Source organism: Narcine bancroftii, chromosome 12 (genome assembly GCF_036971445.1).
Source record: "Narcine bancroftii isolate sNarBan1 chromosome 12, sNarBan1.hap1, whole genome shotgun sequence".
NCBI classification, from domain to species: domain Eukaryota; kingdom Metazoa; phylum Chordata; class Chondrichthyes; order Torpediniformes; family Narcinidae; genus Narcine; species Narcine bancroftii.
The window spans coordinates 57,300,800-57,328,791 of NC_091480.1; the positions used below are offsets into that span (position 1 = coordinate 57,300,800).

The 27,992-nt window shown below is 42.9% G+C and overlaps 2 protein-coding genes across 4 annotated transcripts in view; one reads left to right on the top strand and one right to left on the bottom strand.

The window, feature by feature from the left end:
- tspan31 (tetraspanin 31) lies at positions 1–27,949 on the top strand. 2 transcript variants are annotated; one of them, XM_069906057.1, is made up of 6 exons: positions 1–160; positions 6,077–6,244; positions 10,219–10,299; positions 12,427–12,567; positions 14,221–14,331; positions 27,844–27,949. In XM_069906057.1, the coding sequence occupies exons 1-6, from the start codon at positions 98–100 to the stop codon at positions 27,865–27,867; spliced, it is 588 nt and encodes a 195-aa protein (XP_069762158.1). In that variant the 5' UTR covers positions 1–97; the 3' UTR covers positions 27,868–27,949. The 2 variants fall into 2 exon arrangements, with proteins under 2 accessions (XP_069762158.1, XP_069762157.1); XM_069906056.1 differs by lacking the exon at positions 27,844–27,949 and adding an exon at positions 17,059–20,183.
- Positions 20,156–27,992, bottom strand: part of cdk4 (cyclin dependent kinase 4) — a 39,987-nt gene continuing 32,150 nt past the window's right edge. For both annotated transcript variants that reach the window (XM_069906054.1, XM_069906055.1), the window contains exons 8-9: positions 26,485–26,575; positions 20,156–20,317 (exon numbers count right to left, since the gene is read on the bottom strand). In XM_069906054.1, coding sequence (XP_069762155.1) covers positions 26,486–26,575 — 90 coding nt within the window. In that variant the 3' untranslated portion in view covers positions 20,156–20,317; position 26,485. The remainder of the gene's footprint in view (positions 20,318–26,484; positions 26,576–27,992) is intronic.

The following is a 27,992-nucleotide window of genomic DNA, read 5'->3' on the forward strand; positions in this document are numbered from 1 at the left end:
ACCAATGGGCTGCGAGAGGTGGAAGCCGGGCACGGACTCCATTGTCATTGTAGTTGGAGGAATTACAGTTTGCTGACTGAGGAGAGCGAGTTTAACAATGGTCTGCGGTGGTTTTACCTGTTCGAAAAATGCCCTCATCGCTTTAAACGTGGTATACATAGTAAGTGAACTTGAGGCCGGGGTTGGGACCGACTGTGGCAGGGAGGGGAGATGTGTCAGCGGTTGGAGCGGACGAGTCGGGCCAGGCTCCGGGAGCATGCGCAGTGCGTCGCGTCTCCTCGCCAGCTAACAGCAAGAAGCACGTCCAGTTCTCCAATTGTCAGTGAGTGGTGACAAACAGTCCTTCCCAGTGAAGCACACTTCACATGTACCGCATCCGGTGCTCCCGCTGTGGTCTGTTCTACATTGGAGAGACTGGGAGATCGCTTTGTTGAGTGCCTCAGCTCTGTCCATCGCAAAACCGTGGGTCTCCCAGTGGCCACCCATTTCAGTTCCCCACCCCATTCCCTTTCTGACATGCCTGTCCATGGTCTCATGTACTGTCAGTCTGAGATACCTGCAAATTGGAGGAACAACACCTCATCTTCTGTCCGGGCGCTCTTCAACCAGATCACAGGACACATTAACTTTGTTTCCATTTTACATGTGTCACTATTTTTGTTTCTTTTCAACAGTTGATATTTTGAAATATGTGTAGGTGAAGTTTGGTTCAATTTATCAGATTAGACAACATAAAGTTGTGATGCAATGCAATTCAAAGATGTACCCTTCTGAAGTGGTTAAAAAAATCTAACATTTATGAAATCTATGCTCTTTTTGTGACTTCAAAACACAAAAAAAAACAGAAACAGTGGAATACACACAATTGCTTTTCAATCCCATACTGCAAACTTTCGTATTTAACTCGACAACAGGAACTGCCCTTCAAGATTGCCCTGTTATTCAATATGATCATGGCTGGTCTATACTGGCTTTCAAATCTAGTGTCAGTTCTCTGTAGCCCTCAATTCCTTGATCTTGCAAATATTTATCTATCTTCCCCATCAATACATCTATTAATATGCCTCCCTTCACCCTCGAGGGGGCATGGAATGAATTCCAAGGTCCTGGTTTGTGCTAAAGTTGAAACAGTTAGAAGTTACTTCCCAAAGCAAACTCGAATGTTGTCAAGGTTTGAAGGGCTTAAGCCCGAAACGTTGCTCTATTTGCACTGTTTGACCTGTTGATTTTCTCCATCTTTTTACTTCAACCATGGTATCTGCTGACTTTTGTGTTTTATTTATGACACTAAGTCCTTGGATCAAGGGGCAGAAGAAGATTGCAGAACGACTCATTGGCCTGTGATGCAGATTTCTAAGTGAAACACAAAAGTTTGCAGACGCTGTGATTGTAGTAAAAACACAACGAAATGCTGGAGGAACCCGGCCGGTCTTTTCAGCTATCTAAAGGAGTCAAAGATCTATTGCCAACGTTTTGAGCCTGAGCCCTTCCTGAAACATTGGCAATATATCTTTGTCTCCTACAGTTGCTGAAAAGATCAGCTGTTTTTACTGTGATGTTTCTAGTTAGGTTGATGACCATCAAGATTGATACTGCTGTGTTAATTTGGCTTAGTAAAAACTCTTTTGGGTTTTATTGGGTGGTAAGCTTGGGAGCTTTGAATGAACAAAGTTTTTTTTGCTTGTCTGGAATTGCAACAAAAAAAAGGTCGACTGGTTAGGACTATGGTTGTTACAACATTGATATCATCTGGCCCATGTTTCCCTGTACTTGCACACATTGATTTTAATGTATTTGCATTTGGATTGATAGGTCTAATGTTGCTTTGTGATGACACTGTGATGCGACATCTTTTGGGATGCTTAATTCTAGCTCTGCATTTGGATGAATTTGTACAGTTTGTATCCCACCTTTCCATCACTTTCCTCTTTCCATTTTGGAAGCTCAAGGAGATGCTGAGATCATTGCAGGGAAAGGAGAGGGCTGTCTGTAATGCTTGAAAGAAGTCTCTTTGGATCAGTTGGAACAAATAGGATGTTGGATGTTATACTTTTGAATTGTCTGTGTACTTTGGTTTGAAGCCTGGTGGAAGTTGTGATCGTGAGGATGCAAAATTTGTGCCATGTCAGCAGTTTCAAGTGACCTACCATGATGTGGGGTCCATACAAAAAGATGCTTTGCTCCAAGGCCTCCAGAACTAGTCTGAAGTCAGGGGACTAAACCTGTCACTGCAAACTGCCATTCATGTGGCCTTGTAGCATTGGAAGAGAATCAAAGCCTGCACAAATATCCACGCTTTTAATACTTCTGTGCATCAGCAAAAATACGTTGAGGGAAATAGGAGTGGTATTGGAAGAAAAAAGGGCTGAAGGCTGCAAGGAAGTGCTGTTGACTGATGAAGATCATGCAGTGGTTGCTGGAGGTGGCAAAGCTTGAATGTTTGTTAACTTTGAACCATAGGACATTATAGCACAGAAACAGGCGCTTTGGCCCTTCTAGTCTGTGTTGAACTATGATTCTGTCTTGTCCCACTGACATGCACCCAGTCCATAGCCCTCCATACCCCTCCCATCCAGAAACCTGTCCAAATTCTTCTTAAGTGTTAAAATTGAGCCCACATTCACCACTTCAGCTGGCAGACCGTTCCACACTCCCACCACTCTCTGTGTGCAGAAGTTCCCCCTCCTGTTTCCCTAAACTTTTCCCCTTTCACCCTTAACCCATGTCCTCTGGTTTGTATCTCACCTACCCTCAGTGGAAAAAGCCAACCTACATTTGCTCTGTCTGTCCCCCCTCATAATTTTAAATACCTCGATCAAATCTCCCCTCATTTTTCTACACTCCCAAAAGAATAAAGTCCTAACCTGTTTAACTTTTCCTATAACTCAGTTCCTGAAGTCCAGGCAGTAAATTTTCTCTGCACTCTTTCACTCTCAATTTTTTAATGGTTTTTAAATATAGACATACAGCATGGTAACAGTCCCTTTTGGCCCATGAGCCCATGCCGCCCAATTACATCCAGTACATTTTGAACAGTGGGAGGAAACCTGAGTACGGAGTAAATCCACACAGACTTGGGGAGAATGTACAAACTCCTTACAGACAGTACCGGACTCGAACCCCTGGTCTCAATCGCTGGCATGCCTACTGCTACGCCAACAGTACCGCCCAAATATCTTGTTGATATCTTTCCTGTAGCTTGGTGACCAAAACCTGTAGACATGATTTGGGGAGTAAATTTGTTCTGTCCAAAGTAATCAAATTAATAGTCCATTAAAGGAGCCAACAGCAGTTTTATTTAAAATCCTGTGACTGCAGAGTCTGCACCCAAGATGGCGGTGCTTCTGATCTGCAGCGGCCATGAAGGGCTGTAGACTCCAGGGGAGCGGAGGATTGGAGCAGGGCACCAGAAAATGGGGAGACCATCACCCCCTCCCCACGTCGTCTGAGGAGAAGCAGAGGAGAGGACCCACGGGACGGTGACCAGTGACGGGCGCTCTGCGGCTGAAAGACCGATGCATGCAGCAGGCTGCTGGCAGCTCAAGGCGAGGAACCCACGGAAGCTGTGAGCTGCTGGAGACTGGCTCAAAATTGGCTGAAGGGGTGCCAGATATCAGAACCAGGATGCAAGAAGGTGCTGAAAGGTTCCTGACCATGCTGGAGGTTGGGATCTGGATCTCGGGTTGCCGATGGTTTGGACTGGACTCTGTGTGGCTACAGGAGAATCTATGGACATTTGGTGACTCTGGGGGAACTCTCTTTTGCTTCTCTCTCTGACTAAGAGGCACTTCAGGCAATTTCTGCCGATGGCGAATCTATCTGCCTTGCAGCAGGCAAAAGGAAATTTCATGTAGTAGGACACTGTTTTATTACTATAAACAGTAAATTGAATGTTGAAATGGGGAGTTGGTTTAATTACTGATGAATACTTCACTAATTTTTGGGTGAGTCTCTAACACATGCTAAAGCAGCTTTTTGATTTGAATATTGTTCAATGGCTAAAGGGTATTAACCTTTGTGTAACCAGTTAATCAAATGTAGTAACCTTTTGAATTTTGTTTCCTGATAGCTGATCTTCCAGCAGAGACATAATGTCTACATAAAATTATCTCTCCTTGAGATATTTTGATGAACAGCTTAGTGCAAAGCTTGATAAGAGAATTGCTGGACTTTTGGTTCTATTGCACAAAAAGGCTACGTGGCCTGTTTATGATGCAGATACACGTCAGCTCCTTATAATAATGTGATTAGTCTCAAAAGAATTCAAAAGCAATTTAATCAGGGAACTAACCTTTATTTTGATTTGTTTTAATCCAGTTTTTTTTGCATTATAACTGTCCATCCAAAGGTGGTGGGAAGGATTAAATATTTTCATATTAAAGGTGCAAATTTTGGCATGGTTACACTTTTAAGGAAAAAAAATGCCTTTTCTGTGAGGTTTTCGCAACCTCTGCTGGAGCACACAATCTGCTAGAGTCGATCAGCATGAGTGTTGGGGATTTTGTGCCGAAGCCCTTCATAGTGACCTGGGATGTAGAGAGGGAAATGTTGGTGCCAAGAGAGCAGAGTAGGAGGGATAGGAGTGTGGGATTGGTGAATCAGAGAGAGGGTGAAGCATGACGGACAGATGCTCTGAACAACAAATATTTTTCAAAAGGTTTGCTTCCTGAAAAAGACGCAAAGATAATTTCAGATTTGCTGTATCACGTAGGAAGTTGGAGAAACATTAAATTAACTTTTATTAAATTGAGCCTGTTTAATCACATAATGATGCTGACACATTGCATTAGTTCAACTGACCTAAAAATGATTTTCGTTTGTACTCAGCATCTGATGCTGCTTGTGTCAGTGTCCAACAATAGTCGGCCGGCATTGATGGATTCCAGTTGCCCTGATATCGCGTTTCCACGGTCGCAATGTCCCAGTGAAACCTTTCACCATGTTTGTCACTGACGGCACCAAGATCAGCCGGGAAGGAGTCCAAGTGCAAATGCAGGAAATGAATTTTCAACGACATGTTTCACTTCATGGTTTTGTCTACTTGAAGCAGATTGTAAATCAGCTGGGTGTAGTTTGATGTTCTGTAGTGGCCAAGACCTTCCAAACATGCCCAGGCCTAAGACAACTTGCTTTGTGGGCAATATACTAGTAGACTTCAAACATGTCAGGAAACCTATTTTTTAGGTTGTATCTCTTTTAAAAAGTACACGATAGGAAACATTTTAAGGTGATTTTCATGATCAGCAGCCCAAAATCTATAAAATATACTCAAAAGTGTTCAGGAAACAAGAGAGGCAAGAAAAACGGAGAGGCAAGAAAAGGTCGAGGAAGGTGAGTCATCCCAGGAGTGGGGTGGTGGGTGATTTGAAGGCTGCCAGTGTAGGAATCTGATAAGAATAAATGGTAATGACAGAGGGGATGGGGGAAGGGGTAGTCTGGAAGAATCCAGTGGGAAGATGGGGGTGAAATCTAAGAATGGTTGGGAAAGGGGCAGAAAAAGGGAGAGGAAGAGCAGAAGGGGTACAGAATAAGGGGTACAGGTTTTTGTTACCTGAAATTAGAAAATTGTATGTGGTTACCATTGGGCTGTGGACTACAGGCAGAATGTGAGGTGTTTCTCTAATTTACATCGGCATTCACTCTGGCATGGAGTAAGCCCAGGGAATGCGGGCATGGGAGGGGAAGGTGATTTGGCAGCAACCGGGAGGTCAAAATGTCCACTGCAGACAGATTATGGATGCTCTGTGAAACTAATATGGTCTGTCTATGTATCTATCTATCTATCTGTCTGTCTATTTATTTATTTATTTATTTATTTAGCGATACAGCACAGTAAGCCCACAAGCCCGTGCCACCCAATTATACCCTATTAACCTACAATCCCTGGTACGTTTTGAAGGGTGGGAGGAAACCGGAGCCCCCAGGGAAAGCCCACGCAAATATGGGGAGAAATTGTAAACTCCTTACAGATAGCGCGGGATTCAAATCCTGATCACTGGCGCTGTAAAGGCATTGCACTAACTATACCATCCCTACTTGTTCTCATTTTTTCCCCCTCTCTCTCTCTCACTTGCAGTTGGTCGGACTGTTACTTATCGGGGTGGCAGGATGGGGGAAAAGCTACGGCATCGTTTCCAGTATCAATGTCATTGGTGGAGTCATTGCTGTGGGAGTGTTCCTCCTTCTCATTGCTGTTGTTGGACTTGTCGGAGCAGTGAATCACCATCAGGTCATGCTGTTCTTTGTATCCTTTCATTGGTTTATTTGTCCTCAACATTGAATTGTGTACAATTGCTGTGTCATGCAACATAATTTTTCTTTCCCCTCCCTACTCCCTGCCCTCCAAATCTGAGTTGACCTTTGGCTCTCAATTCCCTTCTCTGCAATAGGTCGATGACAAGGTCGATGCCTACTCCTGGGACTTGGTGAAAATGATAACTGGAAGGTTTGTACAAGTGATCCTTGAAGACAATTGATGCAGATGGAAATCCATGGCCTGTGCTCGCGACTTCCCAGCAGGTTATGATGAAACCAGGAACTTTAAGTTTCTGGGGAGGTCAGTCTAGCAAGTCAATTCTAATGTTCCTACAGCCATATAAATTGGCAGGGCAAAAAGCACAATTACACAATGTCCAGTTAAAATGAAAATTATTAAAAAAATTTTTTAAATTTAAAATTTAAATGTAGACATAAAGCGTGGTAACAGGCCATTTCGGCCCACAAGTCTGTGCCGACAAATTTACAATTTACCTGAAAATTTACAATTTTCAATTTACAATTTAAAAGTTACAATTTACCAATAAACCTACACTCTGTTATGTTTCAAATGATGGGAGTAAACTGGAGCCCTTGGGGAAAACCCACGCAGACATAGGGAGAACATACAAATTCCTTACAGACAGCGTGGGATTCAAACCCTGGTCCCGATCACTGATGCTGTAACAGCATCAAGCTAAACTGCTATGCCACCCATACTGTCCCATCAATTAGTATGCAGCAAGGGCAGTGAGTGAGCATTGGGTAGGATTCATTTAGGAACCTGATTCTTTAAGCCTGTTGGTGCGGAATCTTGCACTCCCAATATGGGGGGAGATGGAAGAAGAGAGTCTCTGGGGTGGGATGGATCATTCAGGATGTCAGCTGCCAGACAGTGGGAGATGTAGATGGAATCCATAGAGGGGAGGGGGGTTTACATGATGTTCTGAGCTGCATTCACCACCTTCTGCAGCTTCTGATCCTGAGCAGAGCAGCTGCCGTTCCCCATTGTGATGCACCCAGTAAGTCTGCTCTCAATGGGCACCTGTAGGAGATGTTGTGGGACAGGGGGCCATGCCAAACTTCTTCAAAGAAAGTAGATCTGTTGGTGTAGTTACTTGACCATTCTGCCAACATGTTTGGGTCAGATCATTGGAGATGTTCACTTTGAGGAACTTGAAGCTATTTCCTGTCTCCACTTCACTGCCATTGATGTGGACAGGGATATAGGCTCTACCACCCCCCCCCCCTCCCCCCATCCTGACATCTATGACATCAAAGCCTTGGCCTTTGTCTACTGATGTTGAGAGGAAGGTTATCCTGGCACCAGGCCACTAGGTTCTGTCTTGTTATTTGATATTTGGCCTATCACTGTGGTGTCATTAGTGAATTTGAAGATTTGACTATCGAGTGATGGGTGTAGAGGGAGTACAAGTAGAGGGCTCAGTTCACATCCTTGCAGAGTGTCAGTGAAGCTATCCTTTCTGGGGCTCAACGCCCTTATCTGTTACTGGATCCTGGACTTCCTAACAGAAAGACCACAATCTGTCTGAGTCAGTATCATGCACCTCAAGGCTGTGTGCTCATCCTGCTCCTGTTCATGCTACTTAACCACAACTGCATCACCAGATCAAGCTCCAACAGAGTCAATAAATTTGCAGATGACACGACAGTCGTCGGCCTCGTCAGCAACAACGATGAGTTACACGACAGAGAGGAGATGGAAAATCTCGTGAAATGGAGCGAGAGTAACAACCTGAGTCTCAACGTGGACAAGATGAAGGAGATGGTCGTGGACTTCAGGAGGACCAGGAACGCCTATCCTCCACTACATGTCAACAACTCTGTAGTAGAGAGAGTGGAGAGCACCAAGTTCCTTGGGGTTCACTTAACTAGTGACTATCGTGGACACTCAACATCTCCTCACTTGTCAAAAAGGCTCAACAATGACTGCACATCCTGAGAAGACTTAAATGGGCAAGGGTACCGGCCACCATCATATCAACCTTCTACAGGAGCTCTATCGAGAGTGTCCTGGCCGGCTGCATTACAGTATGGGTACGGTTGCTGCAGAGAAATGGATCAGAGGTCAATTCACAGGACCATAAGAGCAGCAGAGGATCAAGGGAGTCTTCCTCCTCTCCACCCCCACCCCCACCATCGACATGATCCACTGAGCAGATGCGCAAAATCATTGAGGATCCTTTCCACCTTGTACCCAGCATCTTTCAGCTACTCCCATCAGGGAAGAGACACAGGAGGATCAGAGCCAGCACCACCAGGCTGAGGAACAGCTTCTTCCCATGGCCAGTGAGAATGTTGAGTGACCAAAGGAACTGCTCACACTTGTGTATCTCTAGGAATGATCCAATGCTCCCGTTGTGGCCTTCTACATCAGAGAGACCGTACGCAGACTGGGAGATCGCTTCACTGAGCACCTTCATTCTATCTATATCAGTGACGGGGATCTCCCAGTGACCGACCACTTCAATTCTGCGCCCCGCTCCCATGTCAAACCAAGATCACTCATAAATTGGAGGAGCAAAACCTAATTCTCTGCCTCAGCCCTCTCCAACCGGATAGCATTAACGTTGATTTTTGCTCGCTCTGCCTCTCTCCTCCATCCCTCTGCCGTCTTCTCTGGTTTCTGCTAACTACTCTCTGTTCTCCTTCCCTTCCCTCTGTCTTTCCTCCAGCTCTCCACCCCCTTCCCTCCCCATTCATAGAGCCAAGCCCCCTCCCCGTTTGCTGGTGTGCCATCCACCTATTACCTCCTGTCTGTGGGGCCATGCCCCTCCCCCCCACCATTTTGTTCGGATGCCTTCTGACATTTTTCCATACCTTCTCAAGCCCAAAACATCGGTCACGTATCTTTATCTTTGCTAAAATATGCTGGAGGCTCTGATAGCTCAGTGGTTAGAGCCCTGGCCTAGTAAACCAGGAGTCACGAGTTTGTTTCTTGCTGGGCCTCGTTTCTGTGAGGGGTACTGGACAAACTGGCGACTCTAAATGAGTAATTTCATGTAGGTTACGTTCTAAATGTAATGTTACAAAGACAATAATGGAACCTTTACACTGTTGGACCTGCTGAGTTCCTCCAGCATTGTGTTTTTACTTCAATCACGGTGTTTGCAGACTTTCATGTTTTGTGTGTGTTAGGTACTGTTACTTTTCCAAACTCCAGATCATTGACAATTTAAATTCCACAGCTGCTGAATTTGGATTTAAACTCTTGCTTCTGCTTTGTTTGTCCAATCCTCTGAATCACGAACGAAGGGGTACTGTGGTAGCACAGTTGGCGCCCATGACCAGTTTGATTACTGTCCCTACATTTTATTGCAGAATTATTAAATTAACTGAATTTGTGTTTCCGCATAATGCATTCAGCTTGATCATCTTTGCAATATTGCTCCAATAACACAACCACAGTGCACTGGACTCTGTGTGGTGCAGTGTCTATGATTCCATATTTGTGCCTTTAAATGCAACCTTTGCTATAATATTTAGGTACAATGGGAAAACTGCATCTATATTGATTAAGAGACCAGATTATTAAACAAAATGCAGGATATTAAGTTATTATGTTGGAACAAAAGGATTTGAGAGTTTTAAGGTGTATTGTGTCCCAGTATTGTTACACATGAAATAAATTTCTGCTAGATTGGAGCAGTCAGTAATGGTTCATCTTTGGGAGCTTTAATGGATTTACAGTGACATTTGGGTTTGAGTGTAGAGAAAATGTTCTCATTTAACCTGAGGGAAATACGAAAGTCTGCCAATGCTGAGTTTTGTACTCTTTTGGTTTTGCGTGACAGCACTTGTTTGTCGACACAGTGAAAATTCATGAGTTCCAACAGACTTTATCGAATGGCCTTCCTGGCTAGTTTTAGACGTGCAGCATTTGAGCTGCTCCTTTCTATTAATTATCCCTCGTTTGCTTCCTTGACTTTGCTTTCACTCCAGTACATGGTTATTTTATTCCTGGTCTTTATAATTCAGTTTGGAGTTTCTTGTTCATGCCTGGCACTCAACCGCCGTCAACAGGTACACTTCGCACTGTACATTGCTCTGATACATTAGTGTTATGTTTGTCTTTTTGAAGCCTGATTGGTAACTCAAAGGAGCACAGTCATTTTTTTTTGCTATCTTGTTAGCTCAGCCATTCGGCCCCCGCCCCTGGAGGCCACAGCACATTTAAGGGGGGAACAACAGACTGAAATAATTTTTTTAATATATGTAGTCAGTAGGAGAGAAATGTCCTGTTACCGTGCTGTAAGAAAAAAAAAAAAAAAAAATTAAAGTACAGAAGAAACCAACTAAACTCAACTGCCTCACAGGGAAGGGGTCCCATAAACTTTGAGCAAAGTCTGAAGGGGGACTATGGCCAGAAAAAAAAGGGTGGAGAATGGCTGAGTTAGCATACTCCAGTGTGCCCCAGACTCTAAATGTGCTTTCTCTTTTTAAAAATTAAAATGATTCCCTATTTTTTAAATTTAGATTTAGACATGCAGCACGGTAACAGGCCCTTTCAGCCCACGTGCCCGTACTGCCCAATTACACCCAATTAACATACACCCCTGGTACGTTTTAAAATGTGGGAGGTATCAGAGTCCCCGGGGAAAACCCATGCAGACACGAGGAGAACGCACAAACTCCTTATAGACAGTGTGGGATTTGATCCCCAGTCGCTGGTGCTGTAATAGTGTCGCGCCAACTGCTGCGCCAATTGCTGCGCCAACTGCTGCGCTAACCGTGCTGCCTGGAAGCCTGCAATTTAAAGGAAGCTGCATCAAATGCCCAGTGTAACTTTTTGTAGCGGTTCACATACAGTTAAACAAGAATTACTGTCTTGTTACGAGCAGTTGCCAAATAGCTGGGATGGTGTTAGTTAAACTTTGAATGCCTGCTACACTACTTTTCTCGTAACTGTGGCTCTTGGTTGTCTAGGATTACAAAAATAGTACTTATTTTTTTAAAGTGTATGTAATGAGGCAGGTGAAAAGTTCATTTTAAATCTCTTTCATGAAGAACTGAAGGACTTTGTGTCAGTGTGTTAGGAAAATAACTACTTGTGCAGCCAGAGTTCCAGTCCAAGCTAGTCTAATGTGGGCCAGAGTTAAGGGTGGGGGGGGGGGGTGCGGGGGGGGGGGGGGGGGGGGAGTGTGTGTGACCTGTAAATAACACTGCACAACAAAGATTTACTTCCTGAACATTTTTGGGTATATATTATAGATTTAGGGTTGCTGATCAGAAAAACTACCTTAAAATTTTCATATCACATACTGTTTTTCAGATACAACCTATCTTTGTGAATTCCTGTCATATTTTAATTCTACTATATATTGCCCACAAAGCAAGCTGTTTTGGTCAGTCCAACCATGCCTGTGCATGCACTCAGTCCAGGTGCTATGTAAATATTGTCTTAGGCCTGGGCATACTTAGTCAGGATAGATGCAGACAGGCTGTAAAAGCAGCTCACATATACAGATGCTGTGCATTACATCAATTATAGATTGAACGTATGTTGATGCACATGTTCTTCAGGCAATAGCACAGTGATTGTACTTAACGACTGTATTTATTGTCTTCAGGAAGATTCCATACAGTAGAAATGTCTCGTCAATGTCCAACAGCTGCGATACATTCTGTTACATTTGTGGGGAGTATACGCTTGAGGCTCAAAGACGCAGCATAACTGCACTTATTAAGAAAGCCTATGAGCTCTAGTTCGGTTATAAAATTGGTGACCCAGACGAACCCTGGGCTCCTCACATTTGTTCTGCAACATGTGCAGTCAACCCGAGAGCATCATTATGCAATTAAACATGCTAAATTCAATAAAAGTTAATTTAATGTTTATCCAACTTCCTATGTGATACAGAAAATTTGAAATTATGTTCAGTTTGAAGTTGTCTATTATAATCCCCATTTTTTGTTCAGGAAGCAAACCTTGTGGGGGAGGAAAAAAATTGTCCAGTGATAATCCAAACACTGGGCTATTGAAAGGTGGATTTTTGATTTTTTTTCTTTTTGCATGTGCTACTTTAATTTCAGTCTCGTTCTAGACTTATCCACACACTAACCCACTTGCTCTGAATGCTGCATGCACTGATACACTTCACAGATGGTTGTTTAGATGTTGGTGTGCAGTGAACTTTTTTTTTTGTTTAGGAATGTCTGCTAAAACTGACTTGGACCAGAATGTCAAATGCAACAAGACAAGATCTAGAAAACCAACTGAACTGCTGTGGATTTATGAATGATACAGAAAATAGTGACATCTATGTGATTAATTATAATATGTGTTTAGCAGTGAGTAATGTTTCATGTTGAATTCTTGACACTCTTTATAAATGCTTGAAAGCACAGAGCAGCTCTGCATTGAGCGGTAACGTGGTCTGTATTTATCCCTTTAAGGTTCTAGGCAATTTCCTTTACCATAGATAGCCCCATCCCATTAGACTTCTGTGGTCAGAAATGTCACATGTCAAGCTCCTAGTTGTCCACATGAGTGTTTATTAAAGAAAATTGCAAAGAGGAGATGGGGAGTCTCCAGAGATATAAAGACAGGTTAAGTGAGTGGGCAAGAGTCTGGTAGTTGGAGTACAATGTTGGTAAACGTGAGGTTAAGGAAAAATGGAAGATCAGAATATTATTTAAATGGCAAGTGATTGCAGTATGTTGCCGTGCAGAAGGACTTGGGTGGGTTTGTGAATGAAGTGCAAAAGGTTGGTTTGCAGGTGCAGCAGGATATCGAGGAGGCAAATGCAACGTTGGCCATCATTGCTGGAGGGATTGAGTTTAGGAGCAGGGAGGTTCTGCTACAACTGTACAAGGTCCTGGTGAGGCCATATATAGAGAACTGTGTGCAGTTCTGGTCTCCTTACTTGAGGAAGGATGGACTGGGTTTGGAGGCGATGCAGAGGGGGTTCACCAGGTGGATTCCAGAGATGAGGGGGGGGTTGGCCTATGAGGAAAGATTGATTCGTCTGGGACTGGACTCGTTGGAATTTAGAATAAGAGGGGATTTTGTAAAAATATATTAAATTATGAAAGAAATAGATAAGATGGAGGTAGGTAAGTTGTTCCCATTGGTGGGGGAGACCAGAACCAGGGGTCGTGGCCTCAAGATCCAGGGGAGTAGATTTAGGACGGAGATGAGGAGGGACTGCTTTTCCCAGAGGAGGGTGAATCTGTGGAACTCACTCCCCATTGAAGAAGTGGAGGCGACCTCAGTAAATATATTTAAGATCAGGTTCGATAGCTTTTTACATAGTCGGGGAATTAAGGGATATGGGGAAAAGGCAGCAGGTTGGTGGAGATGAGCCGATCATCAGATCAGTCATTGAATGGCCGACTCCTGCTCTTATTTCTTGTGTTCTTATTTGCAATGGAGATAAGTTGATCACTGCCCTTGTCTTGACGAGTGCAGGTTTGAGTTGCATTTCCATTTCACTCTCTTGTTGAGATGGTGCTTGTGGGAAATGAGGGAGGGGGAGGGTGAATAATCTCAGGTGACCAAAGGTATTGTGGCATTAAGCGTGTGTTTGAAAGGAATCCTATGTTCAGATAGCGACCCTCCAAAAATATTGCCTTTTTTATTTTGTTTTCAACACTCGTGCAAATCCAAGCAAACAATATAGTATATTTTCCTTCTACACAATATAATTCAGAGTCCAGTATTTTCCCCTCTCCCTTTCCTTATTTCCTCCCCTCCCTCTTAACTTATACAGATACACATAAGAAAAACAACATGCTACTGGACTCCAAATATTAAATAAATAATAAAGGGGGGGGGATAAACAATGAAAATGAGAATAAAAATTAAAACTAAAACACGTTGTCTGTGCTGTGCCCTCCAATTCACTCAAAGTATTGCCTTGTTTAAGTGGACTTGTGTAATCCATGCAGAAAGGGTTCAAATATTCAATAGTTGTGTCTGTGTTTCTTTTCCCTTTGTGACAGTCCTGCAGATTTGCTCTTCACTGTGAAACTTGTGGCGATGTGATGCTGACCCATGCTGGAGAGGCTTTGAGGATCCTGGGAGGCGTGGGCCTCTTCTTCAGCTTCACTGAGGTGAGATTTGTGACTCTTGCAAAGCAACTTGTAACTGTGCAATTTCAAAAGGGATTTCTCATCTCAGTCACCATAGTTCATCTTGGTTTGAAATCCCAAAGCTTACAAACTTAACATAATCTGTTGATTAATTATTTTGTGTGTGTGGGCTTTTTGGATATACAGTAAAAGTCCTAAAATCCGGACTGGTTGGGGATTGGGTCATTCCAGATTTTTGGGCAGTACTTTTAAAATTCAAATTATGGAGGAATAAAGAAGAGATGAACAGATCAGTTTATTCATTAGTAAATACAGCAGGCTTCATTTATTAAAAACAAGCAGTTTTAAAGAAAAATTTACCTGACACTCAATAAAAATCTAAACATTTTTTCCTACCAACGAATGAGGATGTAATTCTTGAAATTATGTTAAAAATGAATAATGTAAAAGAAAAAGACATTATACAAATTAATTTCTCTGTGATAAAATTACCTGTGTTAAATATTCTCTCTCACACACACACATACCATCTGGATATTTGGGACTTTTACTGATTCAGAAATTAAAAATAAACTCTGGTTCTTTGAAATGCGTGGCACCTACACAATGTAGAGCAGGCTACTCCAAACACCCTCAACCTATGACTCACCAGGGACAGTGACTTCATATATGTGGAAATGTCACCCCTTGTACCTTCCCTTTCGAGTCACATCATCCTAACGTGGTAAAGTGTCGCTGTTCCATCACTGGTTCAAAATCTCAGGTGGCACTGTGGGAGGAGCTCACTGCCAGCTTCTCAGGGGCAGACAATAACTGAACACACAAAAGTCTGCAGGTGTGTGATTGCAGTAAAAATGCACAGAAATGCTGGAGGAACTCAGCCGGTCTCGCAGCATCCACAGGAGGTAAAGATATATTACCGACGATTCAGGCCTGAAGCCCTTCATGGTATAAGTCAAGAACAGGAAGGTGTCATTCTGACCGTTTCTGGAGAGCTGTTAAGTTGACGATGCAGTTCTCGTCACAATCGCTCCACGGCAGATGCAATATCGCTGGCTCTCCACTCGGCTCTGGATCACCTCGAAAACAGCAAATTGTACATGCGGCTGCTCTTCATTGACTACAGCTTGACCTTCAATACCATTATTCCCTCAGTGCTGGTCAAGAAGCTACATATGTTAGGCCTCTGCACCCACTTCTGCAACTGGATCTTTGACTTTCTCATCGGAAGACCACACAGGTGCAACTCAAGGATGCGTGTTCAGCCCACTGCTCCACTCATTATACACACGTGACTGTGTGGCCAGGCACAACTCCAATGCTATCTATGAATTTGCCAATGACACCACAGTTGTCGGCAGAATCACAAATGGCAATGAGGAAGAGTACAGGAGGGAGATCGCTCAGCTTGTTGAATGGTGTAACTACAACAACCACCACCTTGCACTCAACATCAGCAAAACCAAGGAGATGATTGTGGATTTCAGGCGGAAGTCAGGAGACACGACTCAGTCCTCATCGAGGGCACGGTAGTGGAGAGGGTCAAGAACTTCAAATTCCTGGGTGTTGACATCTCCAAGGATCTGGCCTGGAGCCTCCATGTTGATGCAATCACAAAGAAGGCTCACCATTGGCTATACTTTGTGAGGTGTCTGAAGAGATTCAATATGTCACTGAAGATTCTCGTAAACTTCTACAGGTGGACCATGGAGAGCATTCTGGCTGGTTGTCACTGCCTGGTATGGAGGCGCCAACTCTCAGGACAAGAATAAACTCCAGACGGTTGTTAACTCGGCCTGCGACATCACAGGCACCAGACTTCACTCTATCGAGGACATTCACATGAGGCAGTTTCTTAAAAAAGCAGCCTCTATCCTCAAAGACCCCCACCCCTCGGGCCATACCCTCTTCACTCTGCTACCATCGGGGAAAAGGTACAGGAGCCGAAAGACGAGCACTCAGCGGCACAAGGACAGCTTCTTCCCCGCTGCCATCAGATTCCTGAATGATCGATCAATGAACCAAAGACACTGCCTGACTTTTCGTTTATTTTTTTAATATTGCAATGTTGTAAGATGGTTATAATGTTTGCACTATGATGCCTTTACAAAACACCCAATTTCATGACTTGTTCATGACAATAAATTCTGATTCATAACAAAATACAGTAAAACCCCTGGTATCTGGCTCCTATGGAGATTGATGGTGTACTTTCCAGTTGCTTGAGACTTGCTCTTAAAATACCTAACTAATACACCTGCATTGAGAATAGTTTAAAAGACAAAAATACTACATTGTACTTGTATAAACCTTAAAGCGTCTCTACCAGGGTTTTACTGGGTTTTTTTGTGTGAGTGGTAATGTTCCAATAATCTGTACATGTAGCATGTATTCTACCCATACTATATAACCTTAAACTTATTAGGAATAAATTATATCTGCCATTGTATGGTCCAGCGTACCAGCCAATATTATCCTGTAGCCTTGGGCTAACTTCTCACTATTGATAACACTAATGTTGGTGCTGTATTGTGTTCTGAACCTTTTCTTAAATTCCAGTTGATGTGGCTGATGCCTCTGAGGGCCAATTGATAGAAATGTAAGTTGCTCTGGGATGCTGATGGTTTTTTTTCCTCTGCCACTTTAATGTTCAGGGTTTCATTTGTGTCCGTGTTGTGGAATGATTCATCAGAGGAAGGGTGTAAAGGTGACAGTCATGTACGCTTACGTTTTCTCCTCTTCCACCAGATTCTTGGAGTTTGGCTTGCAATGCGGTTTAGGAACCAGAAAGACCCCCGAGCAAATCCTAGTGCCTTTTTGTAGGACCCTCTTCAGTCTCCTGACAGTTGTATCCTGTAGCTGCTCAACAAATGTATCTTTCCAAGGGATTATTTTTTTAATCAAAACCCTTAACAACGATAAAAACAGAAGAAGCTTCACTTGAACGTGATGGGATGAAGCAAATGGCCACACTGCTTGGTGGATTACCTCAGTGCTGTGGCTAACTAGTCTCAGTGAAATTGGAGCTGTGCTAACCAATCCCTCCATTCTTAATGTGAAATTCTTGTGTTTCCACTTTAATGGGTACAAGATCAGGATTTGAAAAATGTGCAGTGTTGAGATAATTTTAGAAATAGTATATGGAGCTTGTTTCTTTTCTAATGCAGTTAGAAATGCTAGACCTTTCACATAATTGCAGCTACTAATAATGTTTAGCTAGGTTTGGAGGACCGAACTGAAGTGAGGCAAGAATTCAACCCCTCCTTTCTAAATAACTTTTGATTAAAATGAACTTTTTTGTTGTCTAAAACTTTTACAAGCAAGTTAAATTTAATTTTTCAGTACTGATTGCAAATTCCTACGTTGGGCACAGGTTTGACCTCTGCGCTGCTGTGTCAGGGGAGCTGATGCAGGCATATCCTCTGGGTGACACCCGACTTAAGAGGTGTAACAACTTCTGGTTGTTGATGTACGATCCCTCTGTCTGGCAACTGTGACTGAGCAGAATTGAGTAGAAAAAGCAGGGGGTGGGGTAGAAAGGAAATGTGAATAACCAGTCCTGGTTTAACCACTTGTCATAATGTTCAATTGTTAATGTACCAAATACTACTGAAATTGTTTCTTTTTGTTTCAATTTATTATTGAGGGAGTATGTTAATGATTGGAGCCACATTTGATTTTTTTTTGTCAGGGATTCTTACATCTCAGAATGTTGAGGTGCATAGGTGTCGTCTGTGAAAACCATGGCTAGTGTGCAACAGCATTTAAGTGTTCTGTTTTGAATATGAGACTATTTGCTATTTGGTGTATATGTTCAATTTTGTATGCATTTCAGTAAAGAAGAATTCTATCGGGTCAAATGTTAAAAGTACGTGTTGAGCTACGAACAAAGCAGGAGTATTTTAGGGGCTGGATATTTTAAGTTAATAATTAAAAGACCTGGTAGATATATCAGCATCAACTCCCCATAATGTGCCACTAGTTTGTCTCAGCACCTGGATTCTATTGGAGAAGTGCAAGAACCACTATGGTCCCCATCTACAAAGAGAAGGAATTCTGCTGGTTTTCTTTTAAACTGAGGCTTTTGTTCACTTTCTTCATGTTTTAGTTATCTTTTTCACTTTGTTGGAGCAGAATGCAACCCATGTTAGGAGTGAAGTCTTAAGGTGATTGATGCAGGAGTTCACCAGTTCTTGAGCTTTATTATTAACAAAGTGAAAAGCTGGCCTAGAGCTAACCTTTCACATGAACACAAGTTAAAACGCAAAATAAATGATCTTCAGCGAATTGTCCACTGACTAATGTAGTTGGTGAGAATTGCTGACAGCACAGAAAACAATTTGGTCCACATGCAAGCAGTGAAAGCAAGACCAGACCTGGGTTTCTTACCAAGGTTTTTCCATTTTCCTTTGCTAATAATTGAAGGGGTGGGGGTGGGAGAAACCATCTTGGTCTGTATACAAGTCACAAGTATTAATGTCTCATTAGGGATCTGAATTTGACCTTTCAAAGAACAGTTGAAAATAAAAAGCCAGTGTCAATGAACCTATTTGATCATGTTTCTTTGAATAAGAATGAGATCCTTTTAAGGAAGCATCTCACTATTTTTTTGGTTAGACTGAGAAAATTTACTTTTAACTGTCCTCTGCACTAGCTTAGAAAATGCCGTTTGAAGTATAGCAACTCGCTAGATACTCGGTTCAACTCTGGGTGGGTAATAAATAAGAATTGTATTGTAAAATGAACTCAATATGCAATAATTTTTAATCTTTCATTGAGGGGATTGTGTATACATTTCCTGTTGTATTCCTGGGGTATTTTGTGCCATTTTACAAATAGCATTATACATCTTAAATTATCCAACTGTTTACACAATCTTCATAAGGAATATTGCTGCTATTAAAAGCTTGTCATTTCAGCTTCTATTTTGTCATTTTGCATGTTTTTGGCCTTTGTGGGAGTATTAGCTTGAGATTGAAATCTTATAAATATTACCTTCTCAACCCCCAACTTTCATATGGTTTAGATAACTGCATTTTTGAGATATATAAATAACAAGTCTCGCAGTTTCCTCCCCCACTCCAAAAAATAAAATGCACTTTACAAGGCCAATGCAGTGGGCATAGGCCAGTTGTGTATGTTGGGATTTCTGGATCACAGACCATCTCCAACAGGTCCAGTAGTTCCAGAGCAAACCGAGTACAGCATGATGGTCAGGGGATCATTTCTACCAGCAATGAATTAGCACTGAGTAATTGTATCAATAGATTTCAAGAACTGTATTGTCTTTATTCTTTCTAAAGGGAATCCAGACAAGTTGTTGAGGTATTTTCAGTGCCATAAGAGATTGCATATGATTTGGTTAGCATTCTAGATGTGGAGCTGGGTTGAGGTCCTATTGAGGTCATTGTTGAACAACTCCAACTTTGAGAAATTATAGCTTCCAGCACCAAAATACCCTAGCTTCAGATTAATCAAGGGGGGAGGAAGAGGAGGAGAGAAATACTCTTGATCAAGAGTCTCGTGAAGGCAGCCTCCATTAAGGTGGCAATTAATACAGAATTGGCAGGTGCTAGATTTCAGGTTGGTTAAGAAGCTCCACCATCAAACAAGTGGCAAGTTGGACAGAGTTGATCCAAGGAGCAGCAATAGATGCCTTGTGAAAAAAACATTGAGGGAAGGATTTAACAAGGAACCAAAAATATTAGATGTTAAACTATTTGTCTACTGTGCATCTTGATGTGCCTGCATGGGCCAGGTTGTGCATCCACAATCTTGATTTCCAACATTCAGAGCATTATAAACTGCTTTCAACTGGCTTGTGCAAAATGAAGTGAAAACAAAGTTTGTAATAAATGCTTTACTAATTCAAACACTTTGTCAGTATTTTGTAGCTTTAGGCAGTAGAAGATGTTTGATGATTAAGATAGGTGGCAAATGAGCCTGTGGGTTCAGAGGAATCTTCAGACCCAATTTCCTTGCATTCAACAGTGTCGTCCTGTGAAACCTGCAAAGGAAATTTCATTGTTTTTAATTACAATCCTATAAACTTCCAGTTGGACAGAAATTATTTTTCAAATATCAAAAGTTTTACATGTAGATAAAAAATCTTTGCCATCAAGATTTGGAGGACATGTCCATCATCCCATTCACTTGCCTTGCTGGAATTTTTTTTTAATTTCTATCAACTCAAGAATAATTTACAGTAACCAATTAATTATACACCCACTATGGTTGGGATGTGGGAGGAAACCAGAGCAAACTCATTCAGGCACCAGAGGTTGAGACAAACTGATGCTCCATGCCAACCATGAACCTTAAAACCCAACACCAGGCCTTCCACTGCCAAAGTTGGAGAATCCTACGTACAGCGAAGGAGAGAAACGTGCAGAGGCCAACGCAACACAATTCCAGCATCAGCAACTAGAGTTAGAATCCAGCACTGTCTGTATGGAGTATGCATGTTCTCCCTGGGTTTCCTCTGGGTGATCCAGTTTCCTCCCGTCATTTAAAACATACCAGTGGTGTAGGTCAATCAGATGCAACAGGGCAGAAGGGCCTGTTACCATGCTGTATGTCTAAATTTATTTTAAGAAATCTTAAAAACCCTTGTTATTTTTTTGCAAATGACCAGTGAAATGAAGATTTGTTAACCAAAAGGTTAGCAGATCAAGGACTTCTCTCTTTGGAGAAAAGAATGAGAAAAGAATAAGGTAGACATCTCAGGACAGGAATAGCAAACACCAAAGGACATTTGTACAAAATGAAGGTTTAAGGGAGACATCAGGGGTAAGTTTTTAAAAAACAATACAGTGTTATGGGTGCCTGGAATGCATTGCTGGGGGGTGGTGGTGGTGGAGGCTGAAACATTAGGACTGGAGACTTGGGCATGGATGAAAGTAAAATAGAGGGTTATGAGGTAAGGAAGGGTTTAGTACTTTTTTGGTAGTAATATATAGGCCAGCACAATGTCAAGGGCTGCTGTAATGTCCCATGTTCTAAAAGGACATTGGAAAACATGGATACAGGATTGGATCACACAATATCAAACTTGAAGGGTGACAGGGCCTTAAGTTCCAACACATTTAAATAGGTAAATAGAATTAGGGTACTGATCAACTCGGATCTAATTGTAAAGCAAACAAGTTTGAGCAGTCGAGCTACTTCTCCTTGTAACTGGATAACTTGCATAGAGGGGCGAGGAGAGGGGTGTCTTGCAGATCCAATCTGAGATTTTTTTTGCCATCAGAACAACCTGCTGATCACCCAGATTTTCATATCATTTTACCAATAAATGGTACATTTGTACCCCTACCCACAACCCCTCCTTCCCAATGCCTGCATCTAAAAGGTACAGCTACAAGAGCTTTGCATTGCACCCAACAGACACACGCAGCTCCCATATCAATTCTTGCAATTTTCAGACAAATACAGAATTAATTAAATCATCTGAAATAAGGAGAGCAATATGCTAATACACAATGAGCAGATTACTGCAAGATTACACTTTACTCAGGACAGAAGGCTGATGTTTGTCTCATTCAAGCAGAGGGTCTATTGACAACAGAGACAAAGGCAGGACAAGGCACATCAGATTCAAAGTTAGATTCTTCCCTGCTGTTACCAGATTATTCTCTCATTACTAAATGGATGCTGTCCTTGCATTGATTTAATTAAACTTTTTCTCCAACACTACCCCATACCCTGTTGTACTCAAGGCTAGGTCAACTTGTCCAGATAGCTTGCAAAACAAAGTTTGATACTGCACAACAATCAACAATTCAATTTATCTTGGGCTCACTGCAGAGGACAAGCCAAGAAAATTCAAACAGATTAAATTATCCCATGAGACACCAAAACCCCTGAGCCTTGCAAAAGGTAGTGGACATAGCCCAGGACATCACAAGAAAAACCTTCCCCACCATCAAGAACATCTACAGGGAACGCTGCCATCGGAGAGCAGCAGCAATCATCAAGGATCCACACCACCCAGCACACACACTGTTCTCACTGCTGCCATCAGGAAAGAGGTGTAGGTGCCACAAGACTCGTCCCATCAGGTTCAGGAACAGCTGCTCCCCCTCCACCATCAGACTCCTCAATGACCAACTCAATTAGGCATTCGTTTAAGACTGGTTCCAAAACCTTTTCAGCCTGCTGCCCCCTTGGCCTCCAAGCTACACCCCAAGTGAAGCACCACTGCCCCCCCATACAATGGGGCCAGGGGAGGTGGGGGGGGGGGTGGTTAAGTGATGCAGCCACCAAGACCAGGTCTTGCTAGACCATCTTGTCACCATTTATTTTTCTCACTACGGCCACCCCGAGTCTGGCCAGAAAATTACTGCACTGGATCTTCATTAAACTTTGCAGCAGACAAGATAACAAGACTCAAGGTTTGGAATTCCCCCACTACCAATTAGTGGTCATTCTGCAGCACCTGCAGGAAAACTGATCTCAGGGTTGTATGTGATGTCACTATGCACTCTTGACAAATCTGAAGATGGTATGCAAATGGAAATGGTTGAGAAGAGCTGTTTTAGGGAATATGGTGGATAAAAATAAATTAAACCTTAAGTGTTCAATCAGCTTGATTAAACTGAGTGGTCCAGTCCTCACCCATGACATTGCTTTATGGGCAGTGATTAATGAGAACTGCCCCAATATCAGGAAACAATAGAGACCACTTGCCCTCAAAATTCATTATCAGTCAAACTCAATCCTGGTTTAATAAGTTACGTACGGCTGGTGTTGGATGCATAGCCCAGATACACGCCAATCGATTGGCACAAAGTGATGGAGAATCAACAATAAAGCTCAAGACAGCATTTTCCTAGTGTTTTGGGACCTCAAGAGCCAAGTGTTGTAGGTTAATTGATTGAAACAGGTTCATGGACCGAAAGGGCCTGTTACCGTGCTGTATGTATTTAATCCAATATTTTGGTGCCCCATCTCATCATAAAGGTAATCCTTCCACAAAGTCACTGATTCAGTAATCTGCAACTGGTGTTGGGGGTGAAGGGGGGGGGGGGGGGGGCACAAAGCTAACAGGATATTACCTAGTGTTGGAACCAAGGAGTTGTAATCATGGAAAATATGCCTATGTACTATTCATTATGTATTCATTAATCCATTACTATGTAACAATTTACTATTTACTTCAATTATACTGTTTAAGGGAAATATTAATGCAATTAAGTAACAGCCACAGTATGTAGAAAAGTTGGCTGATTATAGTACGTGTAGAATTTGCTGCCTCCAAATACAAAGAGAGAAAATACTTTCATCCCCAAGGTTACACTGCTAATTGTAAAACACACAAGAGAATAATAGGATAGCAGATAAGAGAAGTTAGACAGGATGAAGTTGGAGGAACCATAGGGACAGTGATTTATTCTGAAACAGGCTAGAGACAGGACGATAAGTGGATTGCAAGGATAAGTGATAAGAGTACCATGACTGAGAATGTATGAGACAAACAAAATGGATAAACCAATTTAGTAAGAATACTAAGTCATAAGGATACACGGGAGGTGTTGATTAGAACAGAAGACTATGGCCAGACGAGAACAAAAGAATAATTAGAAATATCTGGGGTATGAATTGACTTCTGATCAAAACAACAGGATATTCTGGCCTTGGGGATTAAGATACGAGGTCTACACCATAGATAATTGCAGAGCAGGAAATCGCTTGAGATACATCTTAGGCAAGGAGCCTATCAAAAAAAGCCAACTTTTGATCTATATAAACAGAAGAGACTGGACAGTACGGGTCAGTCTTGAGGAATAGCTCAATGAGCAGGTGACCTATGAACTAACGACTGAACCTGAGCTCTGTTAAGCTTTATTCTTGTGCTGTGTAATAAACTGATTGTTGAATCGAATACCTTCTCCTATCATTTCATTCAACGAGTACGCTGGACTCAGACGACACATAGACTAAATTGAGGGTAGGGTAAAGCCAGAGTCCGACACTTGAAGTCACTGAACAGCCTTTCCCTCTCCAACATGATTACTGTGCTCTCAGCTCTTCACAAATCAAACAGTTGCCATAACCGGAGAAGTCAGATTAGTTTAATGTAGACCACTGAACCACTGCTCGCCAAAATAAGACAAATGACTGCTAAAGCAAGTGAATAAAATGACATGCTCTGTCACTGCCCAACAAAAAGAGATAACATTTTCTGATCAAAAGGTGCAGTCTTTGATAAAACTGCTTCATCTGCCTTCACTGTGACCTTTTAAAAGCAAGTTGTATGTATAAAAAACGGGTGATTTACATGCTACAGAATCCAGACTGTAGTATCAACAATCAATTTCAGATCATTTTCACCACCCAAAGTCTCCCCGGTTATAGGCCCAAATCACACCGGACCGACACAAGATGGGGCTCTTTGTACTGCCAGCTGCCGTTTAATCCAGCAGAATCCAAAGGCCATTAGGTGCTATAATCCATCCCAGAGCTGGTGAGAAGTGGAACTTGGGAGATTTCTTGGCCAGAGACAAAGGACAATTCAATGCTATTAACAAAAAGTCAAAGGTGGGAACAGTTACATGCACAGCACAGCAGGCCAGGCTGCTGAAGCTTGGTGCAAAATACAGGCCACTGGAGGAAATGCTTTGTTGACACTGATTGATTGGGATCTTAAGGAGGAAAATAAAAATAGGGCAAGGATATTTTAAGAAGTTCAATATACTGATACAGAGCAGTCTGAGGGAGTGGGAATAGAGGATGAAAATACAGTAAAAGGCCTGGTTAGTGTAGTGGTTACCAACAACACGGTTACAGCACCAGCGACCGGGGTTCGGATTCCGTGCTGTAAGGAGTTTATACGTTATCCCTGTGTCTGCATGAGTTTTCCCCAGGGTCTCTGGTTTTCTTCCACTATTCAAAAACATACCAGGGCTTGTAGGTTAATTGGGTGGCACGGGCTCGTGGACTGAAAGGGCCTGTTACCATGCTGTGCGTCTAACTTTGATTTAAAAAAATAAATCTAATAAAAATCTAATTAAAACCCACAGTATCTGGCATCTATGGGGATTGGCAAATGCCAGATAAGTGAATTTTCCAGTTGCTGGAGATTGCATGTTGTGTGGATCGACAAACTAACCACTAGAGTGCATCAATTTTAAACTTTAATTTTAAAAAAAACGCAACTTTTTTGCCAGTTGCTCCCATTCCGGATAATGGGGATTTTCCTTTCCCCCTACCTCACCCTTTCCCTTTATCTCAGTTGCCAGGCCATATGGGCTCACGCTGTTTAAACCCCCCCCCCCACCCCCCACCTCTTTGACCATGGGTGGTGTCTTTCCTCTAGCTACAGAAAGTTGGCAAGCTTCTGTTGAAAAGCCCTAGCGAGACAAGGCTCAGTCTGCCAATTAGAGGGGTGAGGTTATTTTGGAGTGCGAGTGCTCGACTGCTTCCCCTGGGAGTTGCTGGAGTACCAAATTTCCAGTCTTCCATGCACCAACGGACTGGCACAGAGACAAACCCAGAGAGCACTCCCACACTCAAAGCTGACGGACCACAGGTTCGCCCAATCCAGTGGCAAAGTACCACCTGCTCACTGGCTTTACCCAGAGAAAATAGCATCACAGGTCAACACAAATCCAGCAGCAAGATCCCCAAATGGTCAAAGCTCCACTTCGTTTTCACCTTCCCCTCGCCACCCCCTCCCACCCCCCCCCCCCCCCATAAATCTGTCAGGAAGCTGTGCATTGCTCTGGGGCCCTGAGTGTGGGCAAGAAAGCAAAGCCATTTAAAGTAAAAACACAATGCTGGAAAAACTCAGGTCAAACATCATCCTTTAAAAAGTATTGCTCAAGCCTGAAACTTTTGTGATGTATCTTTATCTTTCCTACATTAAGAACACAATGTCAGAAATAAGAGCAGGAGTCGGCCATTTGGCCCGTCGAGTCTGCACCGCCACTCAATGAGATCATGGCTGATCTAATGATCGGCTCATCTCCACCCACCTGCCTTTTCCTCCATATCCCTCAATTCCCCAATAATGTAAACCTGGTCTTAAATTCACTGAGGTCGCCTCCACTGCTTCAATGGGCAGCAAATTCCACAGATATTCTGTTCTGTATACTGTTTAACCTGCTGACTTTGTCCAGTATTGTGCTTTTAAAGCCATTTACAGTTTGCTTTGTGCAGGTCACAATCAATCACCTTAAACCTCAGAGCTTTGGCCAAGGAAATAAGGATGTTGCAGGGCATTTATGGCAGAGACCCTCTTCTTCGGGCTGAATATTAGCAGTTCCTGGAACATAAAAGAAAGGATGTCAGGGACTCCCTCGCCTGGTCATCACAGAACTGACACAGACATATCTCCAATGAGACACTTTGACAAGGGAGCTCACAGCCCAGTTTTATTTCACAAACAAATCAATGTTCTCGCTGGATACAGACAGCAAGGCCAACTTGCTTTTCGGTAGCGTTTTGCAAAATGTCCCAGAGAGATGGGAAGCCTGAGGAGTGCACGCCACTGGCAGCCAACTCCCAGAGACAGGAGCAAACTGATCATCTGCTTGGGAGTAAATATCAACCTGGCACAAATCACAGCCAGGCCCAGCAATCATGGGCCCAGGCAGCAGAAGGACTATCACACTTCCTTCGGTAATGCCAATGGGTCTTCAGTAAAACTTATTCTGTTTTAGGGCCACCAAATCTTTGGAGGCAGAGGGACAGGGGTTGGGCAGCAGCAGAGGGAGGCCCGCTGAAAGCAACGCTGCAAACAACAGTGATCCAAAATCACGGGCAAACAAAGAGGCCAGAGTTGGAGTGCGGAGATCAAAAGGCGATGGGGCCCATGAGGCAGCAGAACTTGTGGCGAGACTAGAAAACACTTCAGGAATTTTTAAATTGACCCTCTCCCCAGACCTGGACTCAGTGTCAGTCAGCAAGGGTGCTGGCCAATCAAGATTCAGTGCAAATAAGGGGCCAGGCAGTGGACTGGAGAGCTGAGGAGGTTGGAGTCATTGATCGAGAGGAGACCACAGTATGAATGAGAGCAAGAGGGAAGAAAAATAAATTGCATTTCTGCAGCACCTTTTCAGGACCTGCCGAAGCATTTAGTCAACAATGTGCTGTTGAAGTTGCAGCCTCTTTCAATGCAGAAAATGCAGCCAATTTGCGCACAAGGAGTGTAAATGACCAGGTAATGTCCAGGAATGGAGAAGCATCAAAAGTGGGTGGGGGAGGAGAGACATCTTCAGAGCCACAAGGGCTTGGATGAAGATCTCACTAGAAAGGCAGCACCTCTCAGTACTGCACTGGGCTTGTGGGTACACCTGGGACCTTTGGATTTGAGAAAAAGGGTGGGGAGAGGGCAGACTGGACATTTGAACATGGTTAGACAACTGTATCTATGTAATGGTCAAATCTTGTGGACCAATTTTTAGGCCAGGACACTGTGGCAAGTCCGCATTCGGAGTGTCGGGAGCTTGGATGGGTGGGTGGCCGGGGTCAAAAATAGGGGAGGGGGAGACTTATTGAACACTGTATTGACTATTACATGTGTATATACAGTACTCAAGAACGTTGATGGGATGATGGAGCAGGGTGCCTGAACTTTAGCACCTGAACACCTGATGACAGAATCGAGAGGCAAGAAAGGGCATTGAAACCTCCTTGGTCGATGTTCATGCAGATGGAAGCTTCCAGGTATCCAGTCATTC

Excerpts from the sequence above, each read along its gene's own strand:
- tspan31 (XM_069906056.1), top strand. The coding sequence starts at position 98 with ATGGTCTGCGGTGGTTTTACCTGTTCGAAAAATGCCCTCATCGCTTTA. Across the intron at positions 12,568-14,220 it reads ATTATAATATGTGTTTAGCA|TCCTGCAGATTTGCTCTTCA; the intron begins GTGAGTAATGTT and ends CCTTTGTGACAG. Across the intron at positions 14,332-17,058 it reads TCTTCTTCAGCTTCACTGAG|ATTCTTGGAGTTTGGCTTGC; the intron begins GTGAGATTTGTG and ends CTCTTCCACCAG.